This window comes from Tamandua tetradactyla, chromosome 5 (assembly GCF_023851605.1).
Source record: "Tamandua tetradactyla isolate mTamTet1 chromosome 5, mTamTet1.pri, whole genome shotgun sequence".
In the NCBI taxonomy this organism is placed as follows: Eukaryota; Metazoa; Chordata; class Mammalia; order Pilosa; family Myrmecophagidae; genus Tamandua; species Tamandua tetradactyla.
The window spans coordinates 25,824,341-25,844,570 of NC_135331.1; the positions used below are offsets into that span (position 1 = coordinate 25,824,341).

Genomic DNA, 20,230 nt, shown 5'->3' on the forward strand with positions numbered 1-20,230 from the left:
TTCAAAGCAAAACACACACACACATACATACACACACACACACACACACACACACACACACAGAGCTTCAGGTGGGTCTCTGGCCGAGGGCCTGGGCAGCTCTCTACAAGGGGCGCAGCCAAGCGGAAGGCGGTTTTGCCACGTGCAGAACATGCTGCCGTGTCTGTGCCCAAATGTACCCGGGGGAGCCTCTCCTGCTGGAGACTCTGGGGCCGGAAAAGCATGCCCGCCCTGTACAGAGCTGCCGCGGCCCGAGGCATGCTACTTTGCACACTGCACACCCACGACGTGCACAGCCATGCACAGGCTCTAGCACACTGTCTGCTGGGCAGGTGGCACTACGGGATGGAGGTGCTCTGAGAAGCAAGCGGTGGGGAGCGGGAGGTGGGCCTGCTGCCCCTACTTGGGCTGCATGGAGGATGAAGGCGTCAGCACGCCCAGGGCAGATGGCAGAGCGTGGTGGCATTCCTAAAACGTTTCGAGACCAGCAGGTCTTCACTGCACCCACCGCTGGCCTGGCCTCACCCCTCCCACATGCCTGCAGACTCTGTCGAAGACACCCAAGAATGGACCACTCCTTCTCAAGATGCTGTTTCACCGGAGCCGGGGGGCTGCCGGCGGGGAGCCACGGCCTTGGGGGTACCCCTGGCCAGGCCGAGACTCTGGCTGCGGTGAAGACACTCTGGGCTGAAAACGTTTTGTCTCAACGACAAAAGCGAGTGGTTTTGAAACAGGTTTACAAACCCTCGTGAAGACGCACCCTTGGTGTTAGGTTTTGTTTTTTTACCATGTGACGATGCCACTATTTTCTTCCTTTCTTCCACAGTGGCTAGCCGCCGCCAGAGCGAGGGGTACCTCTTGTAAAGAGAACCTCGGAACATACGCAGGTAGTTTCCCACCTGTGAGTAAAGCAAGGAGGCTCATTATGGGGGTCGGGGCCCGCGGCGGCCAGAGGGGTCCTGCAGGGAGGTTGTGCCGGAGAGGGGGACAGACAGACGGCCTTGATTCTGGGCCCCCAGTGCTGATAAGACACATCCTGAGGACGCTGGGGTTCGATGGCAGTGCACATCTGGCCAGCATCTGTCCCGTGAGGCGGGGGGTGGGGGGAGAGACATCTGCATTCTGACAACGAGGGCTGCCCCCCGAAAGGCCTGAAACAGACACCCCATGATGGCGCGGTTACCCCAGTGAGTCACCCAGAGCTCATGGGGCCACAGAACTCCGGTGCTTTCCAGAAATGGAAAACCTCCACAACCTTCTTTTATCTTAAGGGGAAGACTCTGTTATTTTTACTACGTAATAAACACCAAAAAGGCCTTTTAATTTTTGACAGATGCAGGATAATTCCCCCCGTGGCCTGTGTGTTACTTTGTTTAGGAACGAAACTCAAAGCAGACACCAAAGGAATTTTCCGAAGAGTTGAAAAAGCAACCATCGGCCTGCTAGTAAATCCTGCTTCCCCGAAAGACAGCTTTGGTTTCTCATACCTACTACTACGGAACGGAGAACTTCTTTCATGAAAAGAAACATCTCCTGAAGGTTTTAGAAAGAAGCAGACGGTCTCCTTGGCTCTTCAGAGTGATATGGCTGGGGATGCACAGCGGCCTGGGTGGAGGGCACTGGCCCTACCTGTAACCCAGAATCACTTCCTCTTTCTGGAGCTCTCTCTGCCCATCTGCCAAATGCTCGGCAACGCTGAACTTCCGTCCACTAAAGACCATTTTGATTTTTTCTCCCTTTTACTTGCCTAGCAAATTTATTAATAAAGATGTGTTTCTCTGGTGTTCACCGGTCAGAGGTTTACAGAACAGACGACCAGAGCATCTGAGCACCCAGGTCATTCTGGCTCTAGCCCCCTCCGCACTATGTGGCGTGTGTCATTTCCATCCGAGCGGAAAGCACAGTCTCTGTGAGGTCTAAGAAAAGCAATGGCACTAACGCCCCGTTACTGCCTCGCAGGTCCTGCAGGGCGTGGTCTCCCCACCTGCACCCAAAGCCCCTTCCGAAGGCAGGAGGCTGGGACGTGGCTCCCTGGGTTTTCCCAGAACTAGCCCCTGCCCTCTCTGGATCCAGGCATCCTGACAATGAAATGAAAGTGCTACACCTGGTGATTTCTTGGGGTCCCCTCAGCTCTGTGACTTGGCTCAGTGACTCCAGACCTGCAGATGGTAGAAGAGTGACATGCACACACTGCAACTGTGGGTGCCACCTCCCCTCCCACCCCAGGGTAGCTCCAGGGGCCGCCCCATGAGGCCCACACAGGGTGCCAGGCATCACCAGCGCTGGCCCACCCCTCTGAACACGGAGGCTCTTTTCTAAGGGGAAGGGCCAGTCACAAGAGCTACAGCCTAGCAACAGACAGCACTCTGATCTTGAACCCTTCCCTCAACTCCAAGTCTGATGACTGCGGAGCCTGGCTGGAGGCAGCAAACTGCCTCACTGATCTGGGACTCTACAGACGGGATCTCAGGAGAAAGGGTCGCACATATGATTACTCTTTCCCACTGGGGTGGGCAGGAGAGAATGGCTGAAGAGAAGACCACAAAGCATTCTAGAAAGGAAAACTTGTTAAGCAAGGATCTTAGGGACCATCTAGTGTTAGCATCTTGTTATACAGAGAGCGGTGACCCAAGGCAGAGCTGGGTTGGACCCAGCACCCTCTCCACTCCTCCCACTGGGCCACGGGCTTCTCAGCCACTTCTCATGTGGCTCCGCTAACAAACAAAAGCCTTCTCTTTAGAAGTAACACTCACTCGGAGTCAATGCCAAACAGACTGCCTTCTCCGCCCAGCAAATCAGGTAAGGGTGTTCCTTTTAACAGACAGCACTGGCATCAGGTACTGTCTCCTGGACCGCCTCTGTGCCCTGCATTTTACATGTGACCTGTTATCCCATCTATGGGATAACACAAAGAACTGCTTATACCCTGCCCTTAATGCTTTACAAAAATTGCTGAAAAATGGAAACACTAACTTTCTAGTGCTACTGACAACACGGAGCTACCACACGGGACCCAACTAACACAAGACCACTGTCTCATGTGTCCTGAAAGCTGGAGTGGGACAGTTACAAGGCTCGATTCATTCACACCAGATTTGATTGTGAAGAAAATAACACAATTTTTAAAAACACAAATGAAGGGTGCACGGATGGTTCATTGGTAGAATGCTCACCTTCTATGAGGGAGACCCGGGTTTGATTCCCTGACCATGCATCCCCGCCCCCATCCCCCCCAAAAAAGAATGAAATGGTGGCATATGGTATTGAAAATGGTCCCAGGAGAGATACTTGGCAATTTATAATTGCTTTAGCTCTCCAGGTTGGCACTTACCTCTTTACATGAGACTCTACTGCCTGACATTCACCCAGTTCAATTTTATACCCATGATTAAAGAAGGAAAAAAAAAATTAAAGGAATATACACTCACTGGGGACAGCCTTTAGGCCAAAAAGGGCCACTTACAGGCAATCTGACAAAACTTAACATATTTAAAGGGACTAGCTGTAGGATTTTCTTAAAGTCAGTGGTCCAGCTGACTCAACCAAAGCACTGTGGCTTCTCATTAAGGATTAAAGAGAGGGGATCCTGCCCCCTTAATAATTGCAAATCAGTCCTTCACACATATCCAAAGTGTCAATTTCTTCAGAAGTGCAGAAAAATCTAGCAACAAGCATCCTTTTCCCTGTCTGTTTCTTCAGCGGTAAACAAAGCTCAGAACACCTCCACCGTCCACCTCAGAAGCAGGAACAAAAGGGGGGACATGGGAGAGGATGAGCAATTTCACGAACTCAAATGGGGGAGAAGCAAAGGTGCATCTGAGTTTTTCAGCATCTCAAAAGTTTCAAGGGTAGTCATGCAGCTCCATCCCTACTCCTCCAGACCCCCTACGGGCTGCGGGACTAACAGAAGTATCTTGTTTCTGTGCACCTGGCTGGAGGTGTACCACTGGCACTTCGTGGGCCCAAAGTCCTGGAAGCACCCAGAACCAAGAAAAAATGCGGACGCGAACCCAGATTTTCCAAAGTGCGCGGGGGCGGGACCGGCTCAGACCACGCCCATGGAGGACGCGCTCCTCACCCGACCTGACCTTCCCACCCAGCCTCACCCACGGAGGCCACGCCCCTCTCGGGAAAGCCTTCCCTCCCAGGCCACGCCCAACAGAGACCACGCCCCCATCAGTCAGGCCTTCCCTCCCAGACCACGCCCACCGACGTCCCGCCCCGCCACCTCGCGCGCGCCCGCCGCGATGAATGGAAACGCGCGCTCCCAGCGCGCCGACCCGCCCCTGGACTCCCGCGGGGCCGGGCGGGGAGGGCGAGGGCGCGCCGCGGGCTACCTCAGAGCCGATCATGTAGAATTCGCCGTCGTCTTCCAGCTGGAACTTAACGGGCTTCTGCCCGAAGGTCTTGCTTAGCGCCATCATCATCATTGCGGCGGCGGAGATGGGCGGCCGGGGCCGAGCTGCGAGGGGCCTGAAGCGCAGAAGCGGGGCCGGGACGCGCCGCGCCGAGGAAAGCCAAGGCCAGCAGGCGAAGGCCGGGCCAGGCCGGGTACTGGAGCCGTCGCTGGGCTCCTCAGCAGCCGCTGCCGCCGCCGACCAGGCCGCTGCCGGAGCGCATGCGCGGGCGTTGACGCTGACGCGCGCGCCGCTGCTCCCCGGACAAAAGGCTGGGGCGCGCTTCCGCGGGCCTCTTAAAGGAACCGCGACTAATTTGTCTTGCTCCAGAAGAAGCCTGGAGGCCCTGACTATGTCGGTGGCTTACCCAGTCTCGGCCTGGAGCTGGGCCTGAAGAGCAGGATTAGGACAGAGCTGTGTCTTGAAGCCTGAGTGGCCTGGGCGTGCTTTGTGACACCATCCTCCCAGACCAGTGCCTCAGTTTCCCCAGGCCAGTGCCTCAGTTTAGTCACCTCGAAAGCGCAACTTTGCCTTGCTCAGTGCTTACAAGCCAGGCGACCCCAGACAGCCCTGCCTTGCCGCGCTTACAGCCCAGCACTAATGAAAGCATAAACCAATCAACAGATCCGGTTGCACCATGCAATAGGTAAAAAAGCAGTCCTATGTTGACAATTTCGCATCATTTAAAGTAATAAAATAATAAAACTCGTGATGGACCAAGATAATCAAAACTGCATGGTACTGGCACAAAGACAGACTATAGACCTATGGAATCTAATCGAGAGCTCAGAAATCAACCCTCACACTTAAGACCAACTGATTTTTTTAAACTTTTTTTTTTATTGTGAAATATATATACAAAAAAGCAATAAATTTCCAAGTACTTAAAAAAAATTCATGATGGGCTCTACAAAGAAGCCACAGAAGGAGTGGGGCAGTGGGATAAGGGACACTGCAGGGATAATAGGAAGGGTAAGCTGTAGCAACCTGGATTTTGTTCTGTGACCTGATAAAAGTGGGAAACCTGGGCGGGCCGCGGTGGCTCAGCGGGCAAAGTGCTTGCCTGCTATGCCGGAGGACCTCGGTTCGATTCCCGGCCCCAGCCCATGTAACGAAAACGGAGAAACAAAATACAATAAAACAAGAAAATGTTTAAAAGATGTTTCCCTTTCTTCCTCTCTTCCTTCCTTCTCTCTGTCTTTCCTTAAAAAAAAAAAAAAAAAAAAAAAAGTGGGAAACCAAAGTATTTTAAAACAGGGGCTAGACCATGGCATGATCAGTGGAGGATGGATTGAGGAAAATGACCATGGAAGCTGGAGGCTGATTAAGAAACCCTTACAGAGAAGCTGAGCCTACTTATAATTATGCCTAAGAGTCACCCCCAGAGAACATCTTTTGTTGCTCAGATGGCCTCTCTCTCTAAGCCAACTCAGCAGGTGAACTCACTGCCCTCCCCTATGTGGGACATGACTCCCAGGGGTGTAAATCTCCCTGGCAACGTGGGACAGAAATCCTTGGATTAGCCAGAACCTGGCATCAACAGATCAAGAGAGCCTTCTTGACCAAAAGGGGGAAGAGAGAAATGAGACAAAATAAAGTCTCAGTGGCTGAGAGATTTCAGATCTGGGAGGTTATCCTGGAAGTTATTCTTACACATTGTCTAGATATCTCTTTTTAGTTTGTGGTATATTGGAGTGGCTGGAGGGAACTACCTGAAACTGTTGAACTGTGTTCTAGCAGCCTTGATCTTTGAAGAAGACTATATAACTATATAACTTTTATTTTGTGACCACGTGATTGTGAAAATCTTGTGTCTGATGCTCTTTCTATGAGTACAAAAATAAATAATGGGGGATATCAGGGGTAAAAAAGAATTGGGTAGATTGAAACACTAGTGGTCAATGAGAGGGACGGGTAAGGATATGGGATGTATTTTTTTTTTCTTTTTCTTTCTTTTTTCTGGAGTGATGCAAATGTTCTAAAAATGATTGTGATGATGAAAAGAAAATCGAATGTGGTGATGAACTATGTGATGATACCATAAGCCACCGATTGTAGACTTTGGGTGGATTATATGCGACATGAAAATATCTCAGTTAAGATTGCATTTAAAAGAGAAGAAGTCCCTACAGGAGTCCAAGTGAGATCTGATGGAGGAATGGAGCAGGAGGGGACCCAGAGGCTTGGAAGTGGACGGACGTGACCCCAGCTCCCTGTGCCTCCAGGCCCAGCTCTGTCCTCATCCTGGGCACAACAGAAAGACAACCAGGCAGGCAGGTAGAAAATGACTGCATTTAATGACAGTTCTCCACTTAAAATTTTAAAAAAAGGCTTTATACACACTGTACACATATGGTTTGGGAGGAGCCCAGTGATATGGTGTCAGAAGGGGAGCTGGAGGGAAGCCAGCCTGTGGAAGGAATGAGGTATGTTGGGGTCTCGAGGACCCGGGATCCCTGACCCTTCAGGCTTGCATCCTGGAGCCCAGCTCTCCGGACTCACCCACCGAAGGCCACCGGGTCCCAGCACCCCTGCGAAGCCAGCTTCCCAGGGACTGGCTTTGCCCCATGGCCCAGGAGCTCGGCTAGGACAGGAGGCCAGGAGGGCCCCGGGGGTCCCTGCTTTAGGGCCAGCGGGGAAGGACGGAGAAAGGATGTCCCCGCTGGTCTGGCCCTGCTGAAGTCCCCTGGGGCAGGGATGGAGCCCCCCGGCCCAGCCTGCAGCTGTCAAAGTGGCAGGAGCCCTGAGGAGACACGGCTCCCAGCCAGAGAGGTGTCAGGGGCCTGCCTGGCCAAGGTCAGGGCCCCCTAAGGTACCCGGGCTGAGGGTCAGTGGAAGGTGTTGGCAGGCTTGGCACAGCCAAAGAAGTCGGGGCCCACGAGGCGGGGGAAGCCCTCCACGACCTTCACCTTCACAGGATCAAACTTCCAGTAGAGGCGGCCCCGCAGGAAGTAGGCATAGCCTGGGGAGAGAAGGAGGGCAGGCCTGGGCCAGTGGACACTGGGCTCTATGCCTGCCCAGCACACCAGGCCTGGGATGGGTGGGGAGGGCTGTGCAGAGCCCATGGGGACCGCCTTTCCAGAAGCACCCCTCCTCTGGTTCCCTCTCCTCCAGGAAGCCCTCCAGGCTGCCCCAGCGCCTGTTCCCAGTCTTCCACCTGGCATGATGGACTCCCAGAGCCTCAGAGGTCCAGTTCCTAGGTCTCAGAAAGGCAACTCACTGCTTCCCTCACAGCCCCCTGACCTTCACGTCAACCCCCCCACCCCGACCCAGATGACTGATGGGCATCCTGGGTGACATGGGAGACCTGGAGCCCCAGAGTTCAAGCCCCTCCAGAAAGCCATCCCAGAGGGTCCAATGTGGGAGCATGCAGCAGAGGAGAGAGCACTGGACTGTGAGTCCTTGGGGGAGGGGGGCATTGCAGGGTTCAGTGTTTAGGAGCAGGGACTGGCTGAGTGGCAGTCCTGGCTCAGGCCACTTTCCACCCCCATGGCCCAGTTAGGAACCTCATTGGCTCAGCCTCTGTTTGCTCCTCCAGGAACTGGGTCGATAACGGGCCATATTCCTTGGGCTCATTCTGGGAATTTTGAGATGATCCATGGAAGGAACTTAGCACTGGGCCTGAAGGATCAGCCCCAGTGGGTGGGCAGTGGTGGTTATCTTCGCCATTAGACGAGGGGGCCAGCAAGTCCTGGTGCCTCTTTGACCCTCTGTCTCCTCATCAGTAATAGGGAGGATGGCAATGCCCCACCAAGAGGGGGCAGGGGAATGGGGATGGCCTCCCGCTCCTCCCGGGTGGGAGGTGCGGCCACTGCACCCTCATTGCCCACCAGCCACCCTGTCCCCAACGCACTGTCAGCATCCTGGAAGGCAGCGTCGATCTCAGAGGGTACCCCCTGCCAGTCGGTGGCACGGCGGGGCACGGGACTGTCCACGCGGTGTGTGCTGGCGTGGAAGCGCCAGTAGTCACCGCCTCGGAAGAAGTAGATCTTGTTCTTCTCGGAACCCCAAACCAGGGCGGCGTGAATGGGGAACCCCTCCATGCCCAGCTCCGAGATGGGTGCAGGTCCCAGGACCAGCTTCTCCCCATTGTACACCCAGTACTGCGCACCTGCCGGGAAGAGACAGAGGGAGGACACAGGAAGCTGTGGCCAGCTGCAAGGGCCCGCCACGGAGCCGCCCGGCTGCCACGGAACCTTCCAGAACCTCGGAAGAACCAGATGTGACCCTGGGCGTCCTCAAAGGCCGCATCCACGGGGCTGGGCAGGCCGTGCCAGTGGCGGGAGGCCAGCGCGGGGTAGCCTGGCTGCAGGTGACCTCCTCGCAGGCGCCACACGAAGCCGGCCTTGAAGAAGAAGAGCTCGCCGCGGATGGTGGACACGGCATCGAAGGAGGATTCGCAGGCGTCTGGAGGGGCTTCGGGCTGGGTTGGGAGACAGGGATCACCCTGGAACTGGCTGTGGGGGCGGGGCCTCCCCTCCGGTCCCCCCACCCTCCTGAGCCTCACCTCCAGCGGTGCAATCTCGTTGGTGTCCACACCAGCCCGGGGGCCTGGAGCTGGGGGGCTGGGGGTGGGGGGCAGCCGCGGCTGGCCGTAGAGGTGCTGGATGCCTCGGCGGTCATCAGGACTGAGGCTCAGCGGGTAGCGGAAGGTGTAGAAAGGGGACATGAGCGCCTTGGCCGCGGTCGTATGCTGCAGCCCCAGCATGTGGCCAAATTCATGGGCTGCCACCTGCAGGAGGTCTGTGCCTGATGGGGACGCGAGGGGTGGGATGGGGTGGTGGGAGAGGGCTCGGCTTCCCCCCAAACCTCCTGATCACACCCCCCACCCACCCCCACCTCCCTGAGACACCCCGGCTCCAGGCCCCAGCTCGGGGACCTCACTATGCCTCTGTGAGCTTCCGGAAAGTTGGGGTGTCCCCCACCCCAGGCCTACCCTGGTTGTCCCCGAGAGTCCAGGTCTCGTCGTAGTCGAAGTGGACGTCCCCTTCCCGGTGGGTCTTGGGGAAGAAGGCATGGGCCAGGATGCCCCCAGGCCCATCGAAAGGCAGGTTGTCCCCGTGCGAGTACCTGAGGGCAGGTGGGGAGCGTGGGGTCACACCTGACCCACCCCCCCCCCCCACCCCGTGGCCAGGCCAGGTCCCGGGACGCCGGCTCACCTGGTGAAGTCGATGGTGATGTCGGCGCGGCCTGCCTGCACCTCGGTGAAGGTGAGCTGCGTCACCTGGCTCCACACCTGCAGGGCTTCTGCCACTGTCTGCCGCACCTGCTCCTGTACCAGTTGCCATGGGAACCGGAGGATCCTGGCGCAGGAAGAGGGAGCCGGGGGCGGGGCAGGGAGGGGCAGCTGGGGCTGTGTGCGTGCAGGTGCAGATGCCTGGGCGTGTGTGTGTGTGTGTGTGTGTGTGTGTGCGCGCGTGCACACAGGCCGCACGCTGCTCGTGCACAGCCAAACCACACCTCTGTGGGGTTTGCAGGTGCCTTGGTCTGCAGGAAGCAGGAACCCTGAGACCCAAGCTCTAGGTCTGGCTGTGCTGGTCACTGCAGGGAGACCTCAGCCCCTCTGCACCCCCTCCTCTGGGTTCTGGGGTCCCCCACTTAGGAAATTTTGGAGACCCTCCCCTGCCTTGGTCTCGACCCCAATGCTGGCTCCTCTGCCTGGCGGATGTGTGCGCCTCGGTTTGCACATCACCCACCCTGCCAGGCGCCCTCCCGCACCACCCAATTAGGAGCAGCTGTTACCCTTCCCCAAACACCCGTTTTCCCCACAAGCACCCTCCCCCCCAAAGCTGGGATCTGGGATTTTTTTTTTCGACCGTGATTATTAACATTTAATATGTGACTGTAGTAAGTTCTGAAAATACAGACAAGCATAAGGTAGAAAACACAAAAACATAATTGATCTCCAAATTCAACCATTCAGAGAAAATTACAGTCAACATTTTAGTAAGTATACTTCATTTATTCTAATTATATGGTTGATTTTTCTATATCGCCTTTCAGCCTTGTCAGATCTTTTTTTTTTTTTGGCATGGGCAGGCTCCGGGAATCAAACCCGGGTCTCCAACGGGCCAGGCGAGAATGCTGCACCACCCAAGAACTTTTTTTAATGTGAAAAAACAACATATATACCAAAAAGCAGTAAGTTCCAAAGCACACCACAACAATCGGTTATAGAACAGATCTCAGGAGTTTGGTACTGGTGACACTTCCACAATTTTAGGTGTCTCCCTTCTAGCTACTCCAAGCCACTGGAGACTAAAAGAAATATCAATATAATGCTTGGGCAGGCATGCTCATTTGTTAAATCCTATCTACTCTGTCATGCCTCCACGGGATCGGTGATTTGAATGGGCCTATGGTGACCACCTGTCTCCCCAGGAAGACAGGTTGGGGGATTCTCATTCCCCGTGGGGTGGGGGTGTTTGGAGGTGGCCGAGTCCGGCATGGTGGCCACTGGTGGCACGTGGGCCAGTGGACAGAGCCTAGCTCCAGCTCGGCCTGGACAGTCGGGCCTCCAGGTGCAGACGCCCTGGTGGAGATAGGGGGGCCCCTAGCCTGCACCCCATACCTGTAGGTGAGGTCCGTCTTCTCCCAACGCCCACCTGACAGCACAAAGCGCTTCTGTCGGTTGCGGGCGCTCAGGCCGTCGGGGGGGTCCGGCACGCCACAGCGGGGGGGCCTGAGGTTGCCGGCGGGCGGGGGGGCCTCCTGGGTGGCAGGGGCCGGTGCCAGGCCACCAGGCAGAGCTGTGGGCCGGGACTGCTGGCCCCTCCGCATGGGGTGGCGGCGGTGGAGGTCCTGGGCAGGAGAGACGAGGTGTCCTGCTCAGGACTCAGGTGGGCGAGCCCAGGCGGCTGGAGGAGGGGGTCCATCAGCAGCTCCACACTAACCCTAACTGAGGAAAGGGGTCCCACGGCAGGACCCCAATTTCTCCTGGCTGCCCGTCACCTACTCCAGCCACTCAAAGCTGGGGAGGAGGGCAGCCCTGGGGCCAGGTGTCCCTGGTTGTGCTTACCACACACACCCAGGGAGGGACCCCCAAAAACCCTCCAGGCAGGAAGATTCCAGACAAGCTCCTCTGGCTCCACCACTACTCCTCTCTCCCCTCCCTATTCACCCAGTAAATGCATTTCCACATCCCTTTCTTCCTGCACTCAGGCTCAGGCACGCGTGGGTCCCTCCCCACCCAGTTACATGACTGGGTGGGCTCTGCCATCTCTCCTTGCCCAGGCCATCCACCACTCCTCACCACATGAGGGTGCTCTGCAGCCCTAGACAGCAAGCTCAGTTTGCTCACCTGGTAAATGGGGTGGTAGTATTTCCACTGTAGAATTGACCTGAGGGTAAGCCCTGCACCCAGGAGGGCCGGGCACCCAGTGAGAGCCCCATGGGGTCTGCATGCATCCTGCCAGTTACCAGCCAGCCAGCCCTGCTGGAGCCGCAGGACCATGGAGAGCCATTCTGAACGGGGAGCTGCAGCCTCTCACCTGGCCATGAGTCTCCAGGTGGGGGTGGGGGTGGGGGTAGGGGTGGGGTCCCACCCCTGAGAAAAGCAAAGGCTCAGAGAGGGTGGCAGAGCTATGCAAGACCCTCCAGCAAGAGTGGGATGGGGCCCGGGGAAGAGGCTGCACAGAGCAGGAAGTGCGAGGTCCTGGCAGCTGCTGCCTCCCCACTCACCCTACCCCCTGCCACACCCAGGGGGGTCATGATGCCAGGCCACCAAGGCCCTGGTGGCTCTCTGAGGCCCCACGTGCCCTGGAGCTCTGATGAGCAGTCTCCTGCCTTCCAAGCTCTGGACCCCCAGAGCTGAGTCCTCAGCACACCCCCCCCCCCAAGGCTATCTCACTTTGAAGGGCGCTTTTGAAGCCCCCACTCCTGGTGGCTGTGGAGCTACCTGGGACATGGGGCCCTGGGCCAGTCTCCTCCCACCCACCCCCGTCACAATTGCAGTTCATCCTACCGCCAGCTCCACCAGCCCAGGCTCAGCAACGATGGACCCTCTCACTGCCTCTACCATCATCATCTCTGCTTCCCAGCCCAGGAAACAGGGCACAGAGAGGTGAAGCCACTTGTCCAGGTAACACCAGGCAGGTGGCAGGTCTGTCTGTGCCCTTGGCCTATACCTAACTGCTGCCCCAGAATAATCATTCCTCCCCTGGACAGGGACCCACGCTGTCCCCACATGGGGACGGGGGACAGAAGAGGAATGGGACGTCATCATCAAGGAAGGGTGGGGGGGCCATGGATGTACACACCCCTCACCAGTCGCCAGTCCCTCCCTCCCCCTCCCACACCAGGCGCTAATTCCACGCCCAGACCCCTGGACCGTGGCCACTCTCAGTACAGGATGAAGAACCGAGTCTTAAGACCTAGAGGGCCAAGGCTCCCCTTTTCAAAGTGACCCTGGGCGAGTCACTGCCTTCCCTCAGCCTCCACGTGAGGACAGTCCGACGGCAGGGCTGAATGACAGCCTCTGCAGTGCCCGCTGCAAAGCCCACTGCAGCATCCGGCACAGGGGAGGGGGCCCATGTCTGGCACACACCCCCCTACCCAACACACACACACACTCTTGGGAATTTGCACTCGCCCAATTCTCTGGGAGCTCCCAACATCCGCCCCGTTTCCAGCACCCCAGGGCACGGTCCCAGACTTTAAATCCTAGAGCAAAAAGGCACAGCTGAAAGGGGGCTTTCCAGATGTTTCTTTGAGGGGCAGGGAGTGGAGGCCCAGTGAGGAAAAGGGCCTTGGACAGGGTGTCACTTGCTCTCATGCATTGTCACTTTGACCCTAGACAGTGAGTGAACAGAGGCACAAGAGTCCAGGCCTCCAGGCAGTATGATTTTCTTTGTAGGCCATCATTTACCAGCTCTGGGCCTCAGTTTCCCCATTGCCTGCTGTCCCTATGATCTCCCATACTTGATCTTTCCCCATCCTCTCAGCTCTGGGGCTGGATCATCCAAGCTGCAGGGCCTGGCAGGAGGCAGCTTGTCAATTCCTAAGATGGGATGGGTGCTGGGGTGGTCGTGCAGGACTAATTGGCAGCCCTGGTGGGGGGCGGGAAACAGGAGTCACCCCATTTCCCAGAGAAAGAAAGCGAGACCAGAGAGGTTGAGGACTTCGCCCAGGGTCACACAGCAAGTCTGGCCAAAGCGGAGCTTAGACCCAGGGTTCGTGTTTTCCCCAATCCTAACCCACCCTCCACCTCCGCCACTCCCCTAAACATTCTCAGCTCTTGGCCTATCCAGAGACAGTGAAATATCACATTCCTGAGAAGCGTTGTTGCTTCCAGCGAATTTCTCTCTTCCTCCTTGGCAAGAAGCCTATCTTGGGCGGCTCTTTGGTCGGTGCCCAGCTGGCCCGGCCCCCACCCTCTTCTGGCAGGACCAAACCAAGCCTCAGATACATTTGAGGGATCTCTCTTGGCTGACCCAGTCCTCTGGGGGAGCTCAGAGGCTCCACTTTCGATCTAGCAAAATGGGAGGCACGTGGTAGAGGAGAGATTGGAGTGCGGTTGGGGACCCCAGGTGAGGAACCTGCTGGCCAAGGCCAGGTCGATTGCAGCCCTCTCTGGACTCCAGCTTGCGGGACGTTCATCAATCTGAAAGCCATGAACCGGGAGGGATAAATATTTACGGAGCTCTCACAGCCCTGCTGACAGCGGGCTGGGTGTCAGGGAATAAACACTTTGGAAGCGACCCCAAATGCTCTCTGTGTGTCGGCAGAGTGACAGCCAAGCCCCAGACTGGCCCCCAGCCCAGTCCCTGACCCTGCACGAGTGTCAAGGTGGCAGCTCCAATGGGGAGAGGGTCTGCTGTGGTGCCAAGCCGAGGTGCAAAGCTGTCTGGCATTGCCCTGCAGCAGGAACTGTCATTCCCCTCCCCCACCTCCAGTTCACAAACTGAGAATTGGGGTTCAGAGACTGGGGAACTCATTCGGCGTCACGCAGATGGAGTCCCCTGTGGCTCCTGGCTCTGCCCCCAAGTTTCTAGGGACCTGGTAAAGGGCTGGTAAGAGGCAGAGCTTCTGGACTGGTGTGCCCCCCACCCCACTCAGCCTCTCCCCACCCCCCACCCCCACCCCAGTCCATCCCCTTCTACGCCCCCAGCCAGTGTAGGAGAGTCCCAGCCTGGCCAGATCTCACCCCTGACTGGACCAGTCCCCAGGACCCCTGCCTGTCACCCCTTCACACTCTGCAGCTGGCTGGGCCCACCAGGGGGTCCTCTCAGACCCCCCCCATCCCCACCCCACGCCAAACTGCAACCACTCAGGTTCTGCCCCGCCACTCCCATGAAGGGACACACATCCCAGGACACTCCCACCTCTTCCTCCCATCCCGCTGCCCACCTGGGGGTGCACTCACCTGGCAGCCACGCACCTGGAGCCTGACACCGCCCAGGACTTGCTCTGCTTTGTCCCTGCTGTGTGTGTATGTATGTGTGTGTGTGTGTGTGCACGCGCGCTCGCGCGTGCGTGTAACCACTCCCTCCCCTCCTGCACCCCACCCCCACCACAGCCTCTGCTGCTGGGGCACCAGGAGTGGGGTCCCCACACCGGGAAGCAGGGGCAGGGGTGGGAGTGGGGGTGCGAGTCCCTCTGGACCTCCCCTCCCCAGCACGAGCCATCCCGGAACACGCTCCACTTGCACACCTCCCGGAACGGGGAGCTCACTATCTCTCACTGCCCACCAGGGGACGCCAGAAAGCATTCCGCGACACCGGTCGCCCCGGGGCGCCCAACCGTGGGCCCAACCCGCGTGCTCAGGGGCCCTGGGGCAAGCAGCCAGGCCGGCTGGGGGCGGCGGCGGCGGCGGCGGCCACTCACCGGCGGCCGCAGGGCCCGGGCCAGCGGCGGGGGCCGCGGGAGCAGCAGCGGCAGCAGCAGCAGCAGCAGTAGCAGCAGCAGCGGCGGCGGCGGCGGCGGCGGCGGCGGCGGCGGCGGGAGCAGGAGGGCGCGCGGGGCTGCGCCCCGGAGCCCGGCGGCCCGAGCCATCCGCCCCGGGGCTGCTGGGCCTGCTGGGCCGCGCCGGGCCGCGGGCCCTTATAGCCTCCGCCCCGCCCAGGCCCCGCCCACCAGCCCCGCCCGCCGCCGCCTTTTGTTCTAGGCTCTCCCGGTGGCGTCCGACGCAGGGCCGGGGGGGGGGGTGGGGTGGGGGGGGGGTGGGCAGGTGGCCCGGGAGGCGCTGGCCGGGGACCCAGGGAGCCCTGGTCTCGGAGGTCTACGGTGCTGGGTGGCCCCGGCCAGCCCACGCCCGCTCTGGGCCTCAGTTTCCCCGCTGTGACCTTAGACCTGCAGGGTGGGGACTTGGGGAGGAGGGAGTCTGAGAGGAGTAGGATTTCATCCCTTCGGTTCCACCCCCCACCTTTGGAAAGGCCGAGTCTCCCTGGGGGCTTGATCTCTGACCTCCGCCTAAGGGGCAGTCTGTGACAGGTGGCCCCCCGCCCCCTCCCCCTTGGAACCTTAGATAATTCGTGGGAGAGCTGGCACAATGGCTCCTGTCTGACAGAGGCAGCTTAGAGCCCCCATCGGCAGAACCACACGCAACTGACAGATGGGGAAACTGAGGCTTTTCCATACCAACAGGGAAGTGGGGTGGGGGGAGCTCAGGAAGCCATCTACTGGTCAGCTCAGGCGAGGAGAGTCTGAATGGGAAAATAGGGTGCAGACTGGACCTGTGGTCAGTGCTCCCCAGTCATCAGCTCCCTGAGGCCAGAGAGAGAGAGAGGGGCTGGGGTCCACCCAGGCTGGCTCCAGGCAACCCCACCCCCAGCTGGTGATGAGGGGGGCTTCGCCACCCACTGTGGAATCTGCTCCATTTGGAGCAACCCTTTTAGTGCCAAAATCTAGGCCACTGGGACCTGGGCGGGGGGTGGGGGGTGGGCTGGGGAGAGGGGGTGCAATCAGGCCCTCTCTCTGGTCCCAGCCTGCTTCACACCCAGTTTTTCCTGAAAGACACAGAGCTCCGAGAGGAGGTACCTTGGCGAACTGTTAGCAATACTTTTATGTGGCTCATTAAAAACAAACAAACAAAAAACACGTGCGTAAATACGTATTCTACCCTCACTCTTAGCAATATTGGTCAAGAAATCAGGGGTTCAGCAACTCATTACACATTTTGCCGATACCCATGAAAATGTTCATTTGTGTGGACTACCTTAAACGGGCGTGCAACCCTCCAGGGGGCCCGACCACTGTGCTTTGGGGGAGCCTCCGGTTCACCAGTCCTGGGTGCTGATGGAACAACCAGCCATAGTGGGAGTAAGGGCAGGGGAGGGGGGCCAGCAGAGTGACAAGCCAGCAGTGTGCCCAGCAAAGAGGGGCTGGTTATGGAGGGCTTCCTGGAGGAGGAGGACCCCAGGCAGCCTAGAAGGATGGGTCCAGTTGGCAGAAGGGAGCCAAGTGTGGAGGGACCTCAGGAGCAAAGAGGCAATGCTGAATTGCTCCCCATACACACACACCTCACCCTATCCATGCTCAGCCGCCCTGGAGAAGCCCACCCTGTGTTATGGGTGCTGTCACGTCCACTTCAGAGAGGAGAAAACTGAAGCCAAGGCTCAGACAGGGTCTGGGGGTGAACCTGGCTTCACAGACTTTTTGCGTGGGGTTAAATGCAGGGCAGGCACCCTTACACGATTATCAGGCAGGGTCGGGAGCTCTGTGCACCGCTTAGAAGGACTCATCATGGTAAGAGCTGGACTCCAAGGAGTAGGCGGTCCCCCTTGACCCCTCCTCTCCCACCCCCCCCCCCCTCGGCACTGGGTGAGCAGCGCTCCCCTTCCATCAGATGCTTTTCTTCTTGGTGATTCCCCCCCTCCCTCCTGCCCCTAACCCCCCTGCCCTGGTTGGCTTTGGGGCGGGGCGATTTGCAGAGCCACCCCACTCTCAGAGGTGCACAGAAGTCTGGTTTACTCCCCTCCCTGCTAAAGGGTAATAGTATGACATAGAAGTATTTTTTTTTCATCTGGAAAAAAATGCATAAAAAGTATAAAAACCACGAGGCTTCTGAACAGCGGGGAAGTGTCCAACCTCTCCCTAAATCTGCCCCTTCTCCTTCAATGCACATCCCTGCGAGGGCTGCCCAAGGGACCCCTCCTGGGGGTTGGGGGGGGAAGGGGGGCGGGACGTTACACTTTGACCAGGAGAGTCTAAGAAGGGTAGGGGCGCCCCCTGGCGGGAATTCTGCCCCCACCAGGTCCCCTCCTCCCCTCTCCAGTCCCCCCACCACCCCTCTAGACCCCGAGACCAGCCGTGGACAACAAACCCTGTCCCCGGGGGACCCCAGAGAGCCCGGCTCGCTCCGGCGCCTACGTGGCCTCCTCCCCGGCTGGCCCGTCTCCTCTCTGTCCCCTGTTCCCTGGAGTTCCCCACAAGCCCTCTACTGTCTTCAAACAAAAGGACCTGGCCCTGTCGCCCCTGTGCAGCCCCCGCCAGCCCACCCCCGAGGCTTGGTGGCCGTGCGCCCTGGTACCCAGGTCCAGCCCCGCGCGCCCCGGGCGCACGGAAGGCGCTGGGTCACATTTCCATCTGAGGCGAGGGCCTAGACAAGGGGATTTTGGAGGGGTGAGGTCCCCTCCGCGACCCACCCCGCGACAGGCTTGGGGGAAGGGCTGGCTCCGCCCTCTCTGTGGTCCCGCCCCGTCGCGCCCTCTGTGACCGGCGCTCTGCAGTTGGTCCCCGAGGCTGATCCGCCGCCGCTGCCTCCGGCTCTCTTCTCCCGGGCCCGGTCTTCCCGCCGCTTCCATGCCCCGGGGCAGCCGCAGCGTGGCCGCCCGGCCGGTCAGGTGCGCGGGGACTTCCGAGGAAGGGGACCGGGGTAGGGGTGAGGGGTGGGAGCCTCTGCGCACCATCCCAAGGGCGTCCGCAGCGTGACCTTGGCTGCCGCCGCGCCATCTTGGCGGGAGGGGGCGGGCCAGCCCTCCCGGAGCCGGGCAGAAGGGTCGTTTCCAAAAGCTGCAGACCCGTCCCACCACCACCACCACCACCACCACTATCACCATCACCACCACACGCAGGCCCCGGGGTGTGGGGTGTGGGGCGGGGGGGAACACCGCTGTGCAGACACCTCCCCCCAGGTCGGGATCTGAAGTGGGTTCTGGGTTAACCCTGCCCTCCCCGCTGCAGCCGCCCGGCCGCATCCCCCCACCTGCCCGCCCACCCGCCGCCCTCGGCTGCAGCCCCGGCCCCCGCCCCGTCGGGCCAGCCGGGCCTCATGGCACAGATGGCGACCACGGCCGCGGGGGTGGCGGTGGGCTCCGCCGTGGGCCACGTCGTGGGCAGTGCTCTGACCGGAGCCTTCAGCGGAGGAAGCTCCGAGCCCGCCCAGCCCGCCCAGCCCGCCCCCCAGCAGGTGAGCAGCTTCCCGGGTGGAGGGGGAGGGGAAACTGAGGCAAGGCCTGATGGCAGGGAAAGGCTGAGTAGCCGGAGGGGAGAGTCCAGAGGTGTCCAGAGCTGCCTCAGGCTTCAGCTGTGGCACTCCAAGCCCCTCCCCATAAAGGCCAAGGGGCAGACATCAGCCTGCCCTTCAAAGATGGGGAAACTGAGGCCTGGGAAGGTCCGGCCCTAGCAGTCAGGGCAATATACTGGATTTTCTGAAAAACGCTGTTTGCCTGACCACTAGGTTCATCACTTCGGTGCCAGGGCCCAAGGGCAAAGGACAACCTGTGAGCTTGTGTCCTTCCACCCAGGTCCCCAACCCCCACCTGCAGTCCAGAGCTACTTGCAGCTTCTTGTCTGGGTTGGAGCTCTGGGGCTTCTGAGAATCAGTGCGGTTGAGCCAAGAAGGTGCTAGAACTCGTGGGGGTTGTACCCAAGAGTCCCCACAGAGCTCTGGATTTTTCTAGAACCTTCTCCTGCACTTGCCCACCGGGCCCAATTATGGATGAGGCATCAGAAAACGGCTGGCCACGCTTGGCTAGCGCTGTTTCACAAATGGAGCAACTGATAAAGCCTGCCCGATAAAGGGCAGGCTGGCCCTGTGGGTCCCCCTGGGACCCCTGGGTGAGGGGGTGGCTGGGGAAGAGCAGGTGGCCCCCCGCTTTGGAGCTCCGCTCCAGGTGTCCCCCCCCCACCCGGCACTGGCCTTACTGCCTCCCGCACTGTACCCCAGGCCCCCGCCCGCTCCCCACAGCCCCTGCAGCTGGGCCCCTGCGCCTACGAGATCAAGCAGTTTCTGGATTGTTCGACTACCCAGAGCGACCTGACCCTGTGTGAGGGCTTCAGCGAGGTCCTGAAGCAATGCAAATACAACCACGGTGAGCCTCGAGGCCCGGACCCTAGGGTGTGGGGTAGAGGGGCACCCCTCCCTCTGCACCTCTGGGCTGACCCGTGCGGTCCCCTGCCTCTACAGGTCTGAGCTCCCTGCCTTGAAACGTGCCAGCTCTGAGAAGGCCCACAGCCCTGCACCACCACCGCCACCTCCCCACCCCCCGCCAGACCACGACGCCTGATTGTACCCCAGGGAGCTGGGATGGGGAGTGAGGAGGCTTTCCCACCCATCGATCATCCGAGACGCCAACGTGCAATTAAAAGAGTTTATTTTAGACTCCAGCTGCATGGCCTCTTACTGGCCTCTCAAGCCTGTAGCCCACTCTGCTCTGGCTGATGGGGGCTTGGGGGACTGGGGGATGGACAGATGGACGTCTCCCTGTTAGGAGTGGATGTCCTGCATGGGGCGAGGGGATCCCCTTGGCAGTTGGAGGACTGACCTCTTGTGGCAATCCAGAGGGGTGCTGAGGCATTAGTGGGTGACCCCAAGGGCATCTGATTTTGGGGGGAGCCTGGCGCTGCTCCTTTGGCCAAGGCAACTTCTAGACCATTCCACATTCTGCAGGGGG

The 20,230-nt window shown here is 59.1% G+C and overlaps 3 protein-coding genes across 6 annotated transcripts in view; 1 reads left to right on the top strand and 2 right to left on the bottom strand.

Annotated features, from left to right (window-relative positions):
* Positions 1-4,615, bottom strand: part of SMARCB1 (SWI/SNF related BAF chromatin remodeling complex subunit B1) — a 30,007-nt gene extending 25,392 nt beyond the window's left edge. The window contains exons 1-2 of one of the 2 annotated variants that reach the window (XM_077160222.1): positions 4,338-4,615; positions 788-899 (exon numbers count right to left, since the gene is read on the bottom strand). In XM_077160222.1, coding sequence (XP_077016337.1) covers positions 788-899; positions 4,338-4,430 — 205 coding nt within the window. In that variant the 5' untranslated portion in view covers positions 4,431-4,615. Of the gene's footprint in view, positions 1-760; positions 900-4,337 lie in introns of both variants that reach the window. The other variant, XM_077160221.1, reaches the window with a different exon arrangement.
* Positions 4,616-6,675: 2,060 nt separating this feature from the next.
* Positions 6,676-15,389, bottom strand: MMP11 (matrix metallopeptidase 11). Of its 3 annotated transcripts, XM_077160219.1 has the most exons (10): positions 14,761-15,163; positions 13,934-13,998; positions 10,969-11,198; positions 9,557-9,700; positions 9,334-9,467; positions 8,905-9,146; positions 8,604-8,820; positions 8,251-8,508; positions 7,307-7,359; positions 6,676-6,807 (listed from the first exon to the last, which is right to left on the bottom strand). In XM_077160219.1, the coding sequence occupies exons 3-10, from the start codon at positions 11,175-11,177 to the stop codon at positions 6,718-6,720; spliced, it is 1,347 nt and encodes a 448-aa protein (XP_077016334.1). In that variant the 5' UTR covers positions 11,178-11,198; positions 13,934-13,998; positions 14,761-15,163; the 3' UTR covers positions 6,676-6,717. The 3 variants fall into 3 exon arrangements, with proteins under 3 accessions (XP_077016334.1, XP_077016333.1, XP_077016335.1); XM_077160218.1 differs by lacking the exons at positions 13,934-13,998; positions 14,761-15,163 and adding an exon at positions 15,222-15,389 and having other exon boundaries at positions 6,676-7,359; XM_077160220.1 differs by lacking the exons at positions 13,934-13,998; positions 14,761-15,163 and having other exon boundaries at positions 10,969-11,900.
* Positions 15,390-18,003: 2,614 nt separating this feature from the next.
* CHCHD10 (coiled-coil-helix-coiled-coil-helix domain containing 10) lies at positions 18,004-19,943 on the top strand. The gene is made up of 4 exons (XM_077160227.1): positions 18,004-18,178; positions 18,519-18,744; positions 19,504-19,648; positions 19,744-19,943. The coding sequence occupies exons 1-4, from the start codon at positions 18,138-18,140 to the stop codon at positions 19,761-19,763; spliced, it is 432 nt and encodes a 143-aa protein (XP_077016342.1). The 5' UTR covers positions 18,004-18,137; the 3' UTR covers positions 19,764-19,943.
* Positions 19,944-20,230: the final 287 nt, after the last annotated feature.